This window comes from Nannospalax galili, unplaced genomic scaffold, assembly GCF_000622305.1.
Source record: "Nannospalax galili isolate Female #2095 unplaced genomic scaffold, S.galili_v1.0 scaffold39, whole genome shotgun sequence".
Lineage (NCBI taxonomy): Eukaryota > Metazoa > Chordata > Mammalia > Rodentia > Spalacidae > Nannospalax > Nannospalax galili.
This window is the reverse complement of record NW_008346683.1, coordinates 6,331,229-6,344,745: the sequence shown is the minus strand read 5'-3', so window position 1 is coordinate 6,344,745 and position 13,517 is coordinate 6,331,229. Positions and strand designations below refer to the sequence as shown.

General features: G+C 41.0%; 1 protein-coding gene across 1 annotated transcript in view; it reads left to right on the top strand.

The window, feature by feature from the left end:
• Positions 1-11,120, top strand: part of CUNH12orf75 (chromosome unknown C12orf75 homolog) — a 48,859-nt gene extending 37,739 nt beyond the window's left edge. The window contains exons 4-7 of the mRNA XM_029568345.1: positions 4,336-4,371; positions 5,071-5,150; positions 6,919-6,956; positions 10,287-11,120. Coding sequence (XP_029424205.1) covers positions 4,336-4,371; positions 5,071-5,150; positions 6,919-6,923 — 121 coding nt within the window. The 3' untranslated portion in view covers positions 6,924-6,956; positions 10,287-11,120. The remainder of the gene's footprint in view (positions 1-4,335; positions 4,372-5,070; positions 5,151-6,918; positions 6,957-10,286) is intronic.
• The last annotated feature ends 2,397 nt before the right edge of the window (positions 11,121-13,517 follow it).

Below are 13,517 nucleotides of genomic sequence, written 5' to 3'. Positions count from 1 at the left end.
AGCCTCCATGGGCATTGACAACATGGGTGCACTTACATAAATGCACACAATGCACTCATACAAATAAAAATAATAAAATATATAAATTAAAAAAAAGAAGTGATCTAGAGGCAAGTTTGTCTACCACACCAGCTGTGTATAAGAGTGTATGAATGTGCATGTGTGTGTTTGTATGTGGGCATGTATGTGCAAATGTTTGTGTGTGCATGTTTCTACATATGTGCATATATTTCTGTGAATGTATGTGTTTGTGCTTCTTCGTATATGTTTATGCTTGTGCATCTGTGTGTATCTTTCTGTGTGTGCTTTCATGTCTGCAAGTGCATGTGTTTGTATGTGCCTTTCCATGCATGTGTTTGTGCATACATCTGAGTGGGTATATGTCATGTTTACATGAGCACATGTGTTTGTGTGCGCATGTTCATGCCTCTGTGCATATCGGCATGTATGTATTTGTGCACACACATATTTATAATTGTGTGTATATGTACAAATGTGTCCTTATGTGTACACACATTCATGTACTTATATGTGTGTATATGCACATATATGGTGGGCGTCTGTTGGAAAATGGCTCATTCCAGTTATCTGTTCCATGACAGCCAGCAAGGTAGCTGTTGGAAACCCACACTTTCCCACTCCTGCTCTCTGAGCTCGATCAGCACAGCTTCCTCTGGTTCTTCATAGGCTGGCTGTTCTTGGGCACTGCAGTGATGCCACCTATAGATAGACAAGAAGTTGTATCCTTTAGACATGCAGCCTAATCCCACTGCCCTATTGGGCTTCTGGTTTGACAGTTCTAGGCCTTCGTCTTCCCAGGAGTCTGGCTGGCTGAGCTGTTTCCTCCTCTCTGTGCCATAACCAGTGTGGCTCTGGGAGATGCACGCCACCTGGGCTCGGAGGGTATGCCCATCTTCCACACAAGTAGGACGGTGTTTGCTTTCTGCAGGTGCCTGAGTGTTGGCTTGAACTTTTCTTACTCTGAGGAGATTCCATTTAGTCAGCTGCTTCTGTTTAACCTCTGTCTGGACCTGGTTTTCTAGATGATCCAAGTGTAGGAAAACCCTTACACTTGGAGGGAACAGAATTACACAGAAATTAGACAGATTCTGGAATGATCAATGGTTCCTAGTAGCTGCTAGAGGCTTCTACCTAAACTAGTGCAGCACAGCTCAGGACTGTCCTTCTGTCCTGCTTCCCCTTCCCTTGAGTGGGATGGGTAGAAATTGGAGCCTTAGCTGGGGGAAGGTGCACAGTTCTCTGATACAAATTGGCAGGACTCACAGATTCCGAAGGTTTGGAATCACATAGATGGGTTCAAATTCTGACTGTTAGTTTTGTGACTTTGATCATTCTGTCAGCCTTTGAAAATCCCGCTTTGCATCTTTAAAAGGAAGTTAATTCCTGTCATGTAGGATTGGGATCAGGGTGAGCAGGAATCACACAACACATTAACTAAAGTGCCTGGAAGAGTCTCACCAGCCGATTGGGCTGAGGTGAGAGGATGCTCAGTGCTTTCCCAAGCGTGGCATGCAGGTAGCTCCACTTATGAGAAACCATGAGTTGATCCCTCACTGGAACTAGTTTTGGCTTCTTCACCTTTCTTCCTGAGTAAAGGGACTATGGGGGATGTGAATTCCAGTGTTCTCTCACTGATGTTCACAGATCAGAGCTGTTGAGCAGGAAAGCACTGATGTATTACTTACCTGACTCTCAGGAAGGAGTGGTCAATGATTCCTTTTTCTTTTATCCAGTTATTAAAATTATTTTTATTTTGTGTGTATGAGTATATTGCTTGCATCTATGTAAGTGCACCTGTATAGTGCAATTCCCTGAAGAGGTCAGAAGGGTGTGTCCAATTCCCTGGAACTGGAGTTAGGACAGTTGTTAGATGCCATGTGGGTGCTGCGAATTGAACCTGGGTCCACTGCAAGAGCAGTAGTGCTCTTAACCACTGAACCATCTCTCCAGCCCCTCTTTTATCCAGTTTTGAGACAGGGTCTGTATCCCACACTAGCCTCAAACTCATCATGTATCTGAGAATGAGCTTGAATTTCAGATCCTCCTACCTGTCTCCTGAGTACTGGGATTCAGGTGTGTGCTACCATGCCCAGATTATGGTATTTTTTTTTAGAAATTTTGTATCTGAAGTTTAATTACCTAATAAATAGGATAACTACATTATCATTTCCTGCTCATTATATGTATGAAAGTTGTTTATACTGAGAACACAGATTGGATTTTAGGTTATTAGATAATTAATATTTGATAATAAATTTAAAACAATTTACTGTTTTCTTGTATTGGAGAGGTTAAAATGCATTTGAAGAAAAATTAGGTAAAAGGAGAAAGAGTTAAAGTGCATAGATGGAAATTGAATGTGAAAAAACGAATTAGGTGACTGAATCATGAGACATTATCAAAGCCCGAATCAGCTACGTGTTCACAAGTGAGGACTTCGGGATAGGGCCACAGCAAACCATGTGGTAGTCTTGACTGAGCGCCTCGCCATCATTTCCCATGATCTGTACTAAAGATTTATGAATCCATTTTAATTAAAAGCAGTAAATAGCACCTTATTAAGCCATAGCAATAAACACCACACATTTCTGATACAGTATAACTCTGACACTCTTCAATTAAAGAAGGATTGAACTTTAGCAAGAGACCAGTGAAGCTGATAATTACATGGCACACTGGAGTCCTGGGCTCAGTTTGACAAATTACATCTCAAGGTGGATTTCACACTCGATTGGTATTCGTTGTGTTCATGGGTAGTGTTCATCAGGTACCTGTCAGATCTGCTTGCAGTGAAGAAAATCACAGATGCATATACAGCTTCGTTTGGAGTAGTCTTGAGTAGGCAAAACCATAAAGTGGCCATCTCTAGAACTGGAAGCTTCTGTGAGGGTGTTTGGATGTGTTTAGTGAGTGTTCTGAGTGGAGATCCTTCCAACTGCACACTGAGGTCATCTGGACTCATTTGAATGTAGACTTTCCCTAAGAAAACTAACCTATGGATGCTAACTAGCTAGGGCTCTGAGCTCAGCTTCCTGATCCTCTTAGAATATGGTGAGAAATTCTGGTAGATTGTGGGCTCTTTTTGTATAAGGAGAGAGTCTGCTACAGGGAGCTATATATATGTGCGTATGTTCATGTGCATGCATGTGCATACATGTGCACACTTGCATGTGGAGGCCAGAAGTCAATTTTAAGGGTTATTCTTTAGGATCTGTCCACTTTGTTTTTTGAGACAGAACGCCCTACTGGCCTGGGGCTTGCCAGTTGGACTATAATGGCCAGCCAGCAAGCCCTGGGGGTCTGCTTGCCTCTGCCCCCGACCCTAGTGCTGAGATTACAAGCATGCACCATGATGCCTGGCTTTATCTTTTATGTGAGTTCTGGGGATCAAACTCAGGTCTTCATGCTTGCACAGCAAACCCTTTAACAATGGAGCTACCTCCCCAGCCCCGAGTCTATGCATTTTAAAGAAGAGAGACTTGGGCTGGAGAAACGGCTCAGCGATTTAAGAACACTGGCTATTCTTGCAGAAGACCTGGGTTCAAATCCTAGCACCCACATGACAGCTAACAACTGTCCGTAACTCCAGTCCCAGGGAATCCAACAGCCTCTTCTGACCTCTGTGGGCATTGCACGATATGGGTGCACTTATCTACACACAGGCAATACACGCGTACACATAAAAAATAATAAATAAAAAATTAAAAAAAATAATTTAAAAAAAGAAAAGAGACTCTCTAAGAACTTTCTTTCCCACTCTGCAGTAGATTATGTGTAAAATGGTTCATTTTTTGAATAAAAGGAAATCAGATTGACAGGAAATCAAATTGACATTAACTCTTTTGCATTAAAAAACTCTTTTACTACCCTTAGTTATAACCCTCACATAGCATGAGAGACCCCCAACTCACAGTGAGGGCTTGCGGGGTCATCTGGTTTCAACACCCTTACTTTTCAGATGAGGCCCAGACAACCTGCCCAGTCTATCAGTTACCCAGGGACTGGGTGTTACAGCTGAAAAACTCGGGCTTCCTGACACCTCACCCGTGTGTCCACCCCAGCCTTGACTGCCCTCAGTTCTCCATTTGGTTTGGCAATTGGACTTTTTGGCATTTGCTGAATTTGTCCATATTTGTATGTAGAAAATTACCCAATTTTTAGTGATGGCTGAAGGAAGCCAGAATACTGTGCTATAGAGATACTTGGTGATAAGTTCATTTTACCTCACCAGCCTCCCCCCCACACCTTATAACCAAAAATGAAGTGTCTGGCATGTCACCAAATGGCTCATCACAAATGTTTTTGGCCTTTTAGAACAGAAGACTCGATAACAGAAGATGATAAGAGGAGGTAAGTATGGTATTGCTGCTGGTTTATTGTGAAGAATTTGGCTGTACTGCTTGGATTTAACCCATTGCAGCACAGGATCAACAGTACGGATTCCACCACAGAAGATACAGGAGCACGAGATTTAAAAAAAGTGGTGGTCAGGACTCACAGTCCCTTCTGCTTCCCAGCGAGCTTGGGCTTTGTCCTGTGCACGTGGCTCCACTCTGTCTGTTTTCACCCTGGGCTTTGGGGTACTGTTTGGCTGTTCTCACTGGTGGACTTCCCCTCCCCACTCTCTGCTTCCCGGTCCTTTTATGCCTCCCTGGGTCCACTCCGCCCTGCTCTGTACTCCTCCATTCACTCTCTCATGTTCCACGTCCCTCCCTATGTGGAGTACTTTTGTATATCCATGTTGTTTAACACCATGGGGACCTCAGAATTCATCATAAATCTTCCATTCCTGCCATGTGTTACTGGATACTTATCAGGTTACTGACTTAGCCCAACTTTTTTTCTTCTTTCTCATTATAAGTAAAATATCTAAAAATTTTGCTGAGTCAATCCAGCTTTTTTATAGCTTCCTTTGAATGTAGAAAAACAATTATATTTGAAACATCATGAATTATTTTCATAGTCACGTCATTGTTTGGAGTGATCTGTGCTATTTTGACCCTCCTTTCTCTAGCACCCTTTAAATAGGTCTGATTTCTTTTCTTAAAGAAACTATGGAGGAGTGTATGTTGGTTTACCATCTGAAGCTGTCAATATGGTGTCCAGTCAAGGAAAGACTGTACGAAAAAGTAAGCAAGGATTATGTGGGCCTTATTTTCGTGTGTGTGTGTGTGTGTGTGTGTGTGTGTGTGTGTGTGTGCGTGTGTGTGTGCAAAGAGGAAAACCTCAGATGTTCCTCAAGCATCATTCCCCCCTCTTTTGGAGACAGAATCTCTCCCTGACCTGGAACTTTCCAAGTAGTTTAGTCTGATTGGCCAGTGAACCCCAGGGACCTGTTCGCCTGTCTCTGCCTCCCCAGCTCTCGGATTACAAGTGCATGCTACCATGCCTGGCTTTTTAAAATGTGAGTTCTGGGGCTTCATCTCAGGTCCTAATGCTTGTACGACAATCACTTTACAACCGAGTTATCTCTCTGGTCTTAAAAAACTATGAAATTTATATTTCTACTTCCTTGATTCGACCTATGTATTACACAGTTGCAGTGGAGCCATGTGTAAATACTGTTTGTTCATTGAAATCATTTCTTGAAATCACCACCCACACGTTAAAAGTATTCCAGTCCAAATTAAACTTTTATTTATGGTTATGTGCCATGGTTGATCTTAAGTTCTTGTTAATTTCAGTGTTGATCAGTGTGAAATGGAAAACTGGCATTAAGTGGATGGCACTTTTGTAGAAGACAAAGGTGGAGTTTTAGAGCATGAATATGATTAATTGATAAGCAGTATGGTGATTAAAGGACAAAGAACTGCCTGTTGTATAATTAAATGAAGTGGGGTTCTCTTTCTGAGTTTTGATAGTTTAATTATGGAGCTAACGAAGTCTTCTGGAATAGTGGACTCAAGTATAGACTTGTAGGCAGATGCTTAAGTAAATTTAAAGTGAGGCTCATGGAAAGAGTGAAGACTAAATTACCACTGTGCTGACTTATTATATAATGCATAGTTCTATTTTTCAAATATTTATCTTTGTTTTATGTGTATGACTGTTTGTCTGCATGTATGTATGTAGTGCCCTCAGAGGACAAGATGTGAGATCCTTGGAACTGGAATTACAGGTTGTGAACCACCATGTGGGTGCTGGGAAACAAACCTTGGTCCTCTGCAAGAGCACCCAGTGCTCTTCCCTTTACTCAGCCGTCTCCTACGCCCCTTATTAGATAGTTAAAAAAATTAAAAATCAATTTATTTTATTTTTATTTGTGTGCTTGGTGTGTTTGTACAAGTAAATGTACCATGTATGTGCAGTGCCTGCAGAGGCCAGAAGGGGACATCAGATCCCCTGGAACTGGACTTACAGATGGTTGTTAGCTGCCATATAGGTGCTGGGAAGTGAATCTGGGTCCTCTGCAAGAACAGTTCTCTTAACCACTGAATCATTGGTTCAGCCCCTAATGCATAGTTTTAATGATCATTAGCTAATATTTTTACATTGCTAGAAAGTTACATAAAATTATTTTTAATGTACTATCATTTGTTTTAATTATTTCTCTACCTTATAATTTATCACACTTTAATTTATTTAGTATAAGTATATGTGTGGCCACATGCCACAGTGTGTGTGTGTGTGTGTGTGTGTGTGTGTGTGTGTGTTTGTGTGTGTGTAGAGGGCAGAGGACAACTTGTGGGAGTTGGTTCTCTCCATCCACTATATGAGTCCCAAGGATCAAAGTCAGATCAACAGGCTTGGCAGCAAGCACCTTTCCTGCTGAGCCATCTTGCCAGCCCTGCTTTATGATTTAGATGAGTAAATACATCTGTGTTACTGTTGTTTGTAGCTTTGTGGGATGAGCTTTCATAAATCTGAACACTAACTTTTATTAATTTTCTCTTTAAGATTAGGGGAAGATGGCACCATAGCTCAGCACTTAAGAGGTACTGTATATTTTTCTAAATTACTTCATGTACTTAGCCTTGATAATGAAGGAACTGCATGCAATCACTGTGCATTTCTAAGAGATCTTGAACCTGAGGCTGGGGAGTGTCTCCTCCTGTGGGCTGAAGTGTTTCATTATAAAGAGGTTAACTCAGGTCAGTGGTTTTCCCAGCCACTCGGTTGTCCCTTCATTCTTCTACGAGTGCAATGTAATTTGTTTAATAAGAACAAGCCACGTAAAACACCAGGTATAAAATACCAGGTCTCACTTTTCTTGCCCCAAATTTGGGAGGGCCTAGGACTTGAATGACAGATGGAGAAAGGTCAGAGAGACTTGGGATGGGAGTCAGATTCGGATTTATACACAGTGGGTGGTGATAGCCAAGAGTTCTAGAGGGAATGAACCTGCAGCAGAGCTCCAGTGGAGATGATGGGCCTCATGGTCGGTTCAGAGCAGGTAGGTGGGGAGGAGTAGTCCTCACTTGATCCTGTGGTGCTTTCTGTGTTTGGCTCCCTGCTCTATCTGTCTTACAGAATGATACCAGCCTTTTTTTGAAACCTCTACTTTCAGGAGTGCTGTCTCCCGAGAAAGCCCATTTTCCTTTGGGGGTCAGTCTTGGTGCTGAATTCATACTCTTCCACCTATTGGTTGGACAAGTTACTTTTTCTTTGTGGCCTCAGTTTTGCAATCTATAGCTTGGATCTGTTGCTTAGACATAGGGTTGCTGTTAGGGTTAAGTATGAAATAAATGCTTTCACCATTTGCCTCACCATTTGCTTTCACCATTGCCCTCCTTCTTGTCCTCCTCCTAGTCCTCCTCCTCCCTTCCTCCTCTTCTTCTTCCTCTTCCTCTTCTTCCTTTCCTCTTCTTCCTCCTCTTCTCTTCCTCCTTCCTCACCTTTTTTCTTCCTCTAGGTACTTCCTTTTTCTCCTTCTCCTCCCTTTCCTCCTCCTCCTCCTCTTCCTTTTTTTCTTCTTCATCTGCCCCCTCCATTTCTAGAAATAAGATTTTTTTGGTATTTAAACAACTTCTTGCCCAGGTTAGTACTAGAGTTTGTGCTTGGGATGGGATGAGACTGTAACACAGGCTCACAGGTGGAGATTAAGATGCTTTCCCATTGGAGGAATGGAACCTGGAAGGTGTAATCAGTTTCTTGATGGAAACTGTCATAAGCTTACTATTACTCCTCAGAACACCATCTCCTCATGGAAGCATTATGGGGACTTAGACCAGAGTTCCCACAACCACAAACTGAGAATTCCCTAAGATTTTTATGTCTAGTGTTTTAATAGAGTTCATCCTCTTCTTGCATAAGGTTCTGGCTTTGCTGCCAGTTTTGCCTTGTGTAGAAGACTCTCTGCAGTCTGCCTCCTGTAGAAAAGGTGACCTAATGGGAAGCAAGCCTGCACTGCCATCCGCTCCTGGAAAGAGGATGCATTTCAAAAAGCATAGGAACTGAGTGAAAGAGGTGTCCTGTAGACAGGTGTCAGGAGCCTGGGCCCCTCTGCCCTGCCACAGATCCTAGGTAGGCTGTGCTCAGTCCCAACTTTCTTACAGGAGGGTGAGATGTGATGGTGGTTCACCGTGGTGTGGGGATCTAAAATTCCCCTTTACAGTTAAGCGGTGTTACTGTTGAAGCAGCCCTCGTGCCTTTAAGCAGCTGGCTAAAATAGCTCCATGCTGTTCATGGGTCCAAATGTGTTATTGTACCGCCACCCTTCTTTTCTCTGTTTATCCATTCTTTGGTTGTACCTTGAAGCAATCAGTGTGATCCTGGTCCCTTTTGCCTCTCCTTTGAATCCCATGAAAGTCTCTCTGAGTTGAACAGCTGTCCATTTTTCCAGAGTGGATACATGTTCACTTGTCTGAGACACACCTAAAGCGATGGCTTTCTGGGCCTGTCATTGGGCAGAACCTTGATGGGAGGACTTTTTTAAAAACAAAATGTGTTAAGAGTGTATTGCCTGCATGTGTGTAAATGTACCCATGTTGTGCAGTGCCCACGGAGACCAGAAGAGGGGTCCTGGAACTGGAGTTAGGACAGTTGTTAGCCACCATGTGGGTGCTGGGAACTAAACACGGGTCTTTTGCAAGAAGTTGGTGCTCTTTTAACTGGTGAGCCATCTCTCCAGCCCTTGGACAAGAAAACCTGATGCAAAGGATGAGTTAAACATTTTGGGGCTAACACTATAGGTTTTCTGAACTGAATTTTCTCAATGAATTAATTTAGTTACTTTAAATTAAACAATGACTTCAGAATCTTGAAATGACTTACACAGTAACAGAAATGTGTGGTTTCTTATGCAGCTGACACTAGGGTAGAAACCACAGCCACATAGCTCTGGCTTTTTGAGATACTCTATCTTATCCACCAGGGGGATGGTGTAAGCTTGCTCTTGACTAGGCTAGCAAAAAGGAGCTTAGGTGATGAGTTCTTAGGTGCCAGTGGATGGACTGGTCCCATCAGCATCTCCTCCTCGCCGGGGGAGCTCCACAGAACATGATGAAATTGTGGATGAACAGTCTATATTATTAACTGGCATGCATGTAACTGGATTTGGCCATTATTTATCATTCTGTATTTTTATTGTAAGTTTATGAGTCTCTTTCAGTATCTGATTTGATCTCTTTATATGAATATTATCAACATTCAGAATTATATACATAATCTTTTAAAAATCTTTTTTGATTTATTTTATTTTATTTTTTTAATCTTATTTTTAAAAATATTTTTATGTGTATGCGTGTATTGCCTGCATGTAGGTAAGTGCACCTGTGTCATGCCATGCCCGTGGAGGATAGACGAGGCTGTTGGATCCCCTGGGACTGGAGTTATGGACAGTTGTTAGCTGCCATGTGGGTGCTGGGATTTGAACCTGGGTCTTCTGCAAGAGCATTCAATGTTCTTAACTGCTGAGCTATCTCTCCAGCCCGATTGATTTATTTTTATTTTCTGTGTATGAGTGTTTTACCTGCATGTATGTACATGCACCACATGTATGCAGTGCCTACAGAGGACAGAAGAGGGTGTTGGATTCCCTGGAACTGGAGTTAGGGACAATTAATGGTTAACTGCCATGTGGGTGCTGGGAACTGAACCTGGGTCCTCTGCAAGAGTAGCCAGTGCTCTTAACCACTGAGCCATCAGTCTCCAGCCCAATCACATAATAAATCTTAAATACCTGTTTAATGGCCATTGAATCTGTGGTTTGCTTAAAAGCAAATCAGTAAATAATTTGTGGTCTTAAGACTGGTGTATTTTTATCTGAGTTTTACCATTTCAAGTGTGCTAATTCCTTCTTTCTCTTCTCTTTATTCCTTTCATAGCTTGCTCATCAATTTGGAAAGATTTTGACTCCGGGGACATTGTAATGCACACAGATCTATTCAAAGAAGTTCTAAAAGGTTGTCTCCTGCTTTGCCACCTCCCCCAAATCTTGCATGTGTGGGGTAAAGTTGTGGGTACAAATTGAATGCTGTGGTCATGGGTGGAAATTGGTTAAATAATGTGACAGATCAGTTAAGGCTGGTGCCCAGCCTGGGCCACCCAGCTCCTAGCGTTTCCCACCCTGGCCACTCAACACAGTTCATAGAAATCATGTCTTTTCACTGATACTTTTTTGATAGTTTTTATATAACAAAAATCTTACTGTATTTATAACAAAATGATAGAGCAGTATAAATGAATTGCTTAAAGTAATATATTGGCTCTTCTCTTTCGCTGTTTCTATATTATTAATTTTTAGCTATAAATTTGGTAAATGGGATCTTACAACTATCTTTCCCTTTATAAATATTTGGCTTAAAATTTTATTTAAATATCAGAGAATTCCATTTATTAGAGACAGTATATCATATTGCAGTATTTTAAAATAAACTGGTTAAGTTTGCATGCCATGCACAATATTGATTAAATTCCTATTTTCTTTAGTCTAAAGCTTATATAACAAATACTCCCTAGTCACTGAGTCTCTCCTCTCCACATTGTGTAATCACAGAATCTTACCATTGTTAAGTCTGTATTGTCTCAAAGGATTTATGGTTGGTGTTTAGTGAGATATCTGGGACATTCTTAATTCGCTAATGACATGTAAACCCACTTATTACTGCAATGTAAATCACTCAGTTTATCAGTCTGTTTCAACGATTAAACATTTTTATCCCTCTTTATCTGGATTTCTTCTTTTTTTTTGAATTTTTACAAAAACTTTATTGAGAATTTCATACATGCATATAAGGTGTTTTGATCAAACCCATGCCCATTCCCTCCCCTCCAACATTACTCTGTCTGAAGAGGTAACCCTAAAATCTTTTAACGATTAGGTACAAGCTCCAAAATACTTTTGACATTTTTGGCCTTGGAACAGAGTATGTTGCTAACAGGCCCAAGGACATTTTGACTTTTAGCCAAGAAACTGGCTACTTTTCTTTGGAGTCTTTTTACCCTAACTGCCTAGCCAATTCCTACCTCCTATTCTTATCACGCCATCCTCTGAAGGGGTTATCCAAATTGTCAATAGGGAATAGGGACACGGACCGCTCTGGTTTCTTCCATGCTAAACAGGGACGCAGGGTGAGGCAATTGGAGTACCCTCTTCAGTGGGTCTATCTGAAAGACTCCCAAATTGCATAACTCTTGTCTCTAAGGGGAGAAGAAAGTCCTTGAATCATGAATTGGAGATGTGAAGGAGAAGTAAAGGCAAGAGTAATTAGCATTACAAGTTCTAGACAGGGAACTAGAAAAAAGGCAGAACAGTGAAATTTTCAAATGTTCGTATGAGAGTCCATTGGAGTTTCTTGACAAGGGCTTCCAAAAGCATCCCTCTATTGGGTTCCTCCTCATTTTTCTTTTGTCTTCCAAGGCTGGACTAGTTGGCTGGGAAGAGTGGCTGGATACTCAGGTGAGGGTCCAGTGACCCTGCTTGGCATTCCTTTAATGAATGAGCACAACCATCAACAAGCCCAATTGTGACTAGTTTAGTGATCAGCACTTTCAAAGAATCCATATGTGATATTGTTACATGTAAATATAATATATCAATACATAAAGATGATTCTGGTTAAATAGATTAAATAGAAAGCTGAAATTTTTCCAAAGGAAAAGGTATTGTCTTTTATATTTGGTCCATATAATAAACATAGAGACATCAAAATGCTAAAAAAAAAATCAAAGATAAAAATTACTAAGAAATCATGAAACACATATTCTGATCTTTGTCCACAAGCTCACTATGGCACCTCAGGGGAACACCAGTGTTACACCATTAATAATCAACAACACTGGGGAGCCTGAGGCAGGAGGATCAAGAGTTCAAGTCCAGCCTTAGTTACGCAGTAAGTCTAAAGACAGACTGGGTCACATGAGACCCTGACTCAAGTTTTTTTTTAATTAAAAAATAACAAATACATTGACTTTGGAAAACTTTTAATTTACAAATAACTTTAGGTTGGTAGATAAGCATAAGAAAGGATGGAGGATGGCTTAGCTGTGGAGCTCTTGTCTGCAGGGGGAAAGTCCAGGTGTGATCCTCAGTATTGCATGCATGCATACGCAAACACACACACACATTCACATATACACATATACATATATATACATATATACATAGGCACACGTACATATACACACATACACACATATATATACATATATACACATATGAATGCTCATATACACATATATACACACATAGACATACATATACTCATGTATACATATACATACATATAGATATACACATATAAGAATGTAAGGATTGTATAGACAGAACATTGCAAGTTACAGCCTTTAACTGATAACTGAATTCCATTGGTTTTTCCATTACTGTCTTTCGTTTTGTTTTTTGGTTCTAGGATTGAATCCCAGATTATATCATATCCCATTACATTTACTCATTTTTAGCTTTTCCTTGTTTCTCATAACCCTGACTCTTGGAAACCTTCTGAATAGAATCTTGGCGCATGCCCCTAAAAGTGAATTTATCCTGTTTCTTTTTATTATCATCATCATTATTATTTATTATTATTTTATATGCATGAGTGTATTGCCTGTATGTATATAAGTATACCTATATCATGCAATGCCCAGGGAAGTCAGAAGAAGGTGTTAGATCCCCTGGAACTGGAGTTACGGATGGCTGTTAGCTGCCATGCTGGGAACTGAACCTGGGTCCTCTGTGAGAGTAACCAGACCTCTTAACTGCTGAGCCATTGCTCCAGCCCCTTATTCTGTTTCTTACTATTGGAATGGGGTTATAGATTTTGAGGGGGACCACTGAGATGGAATGGCTCCTCATCACTTCACATCATAAAGATTTCATGATCCTAACTGACAATTGAGAACACTCACCTTGATCACTTGGTTAGGTGGGCTCTCAGCTCTCTCCACCATAAAGTTTCTAGCTTTCTTTTCTGTTCCTTGTAAGTGCATTATTAGTTTAGACCATGATCAAGATGAGAATTAGGCTCACCTCCTTGAGGAATTTTGGGGTATTTGTTATAAGCATGGTGGGGGGGGGGCTGGAGAGATGGCTTAGTGGTTAAGAGCACTTGCTACTC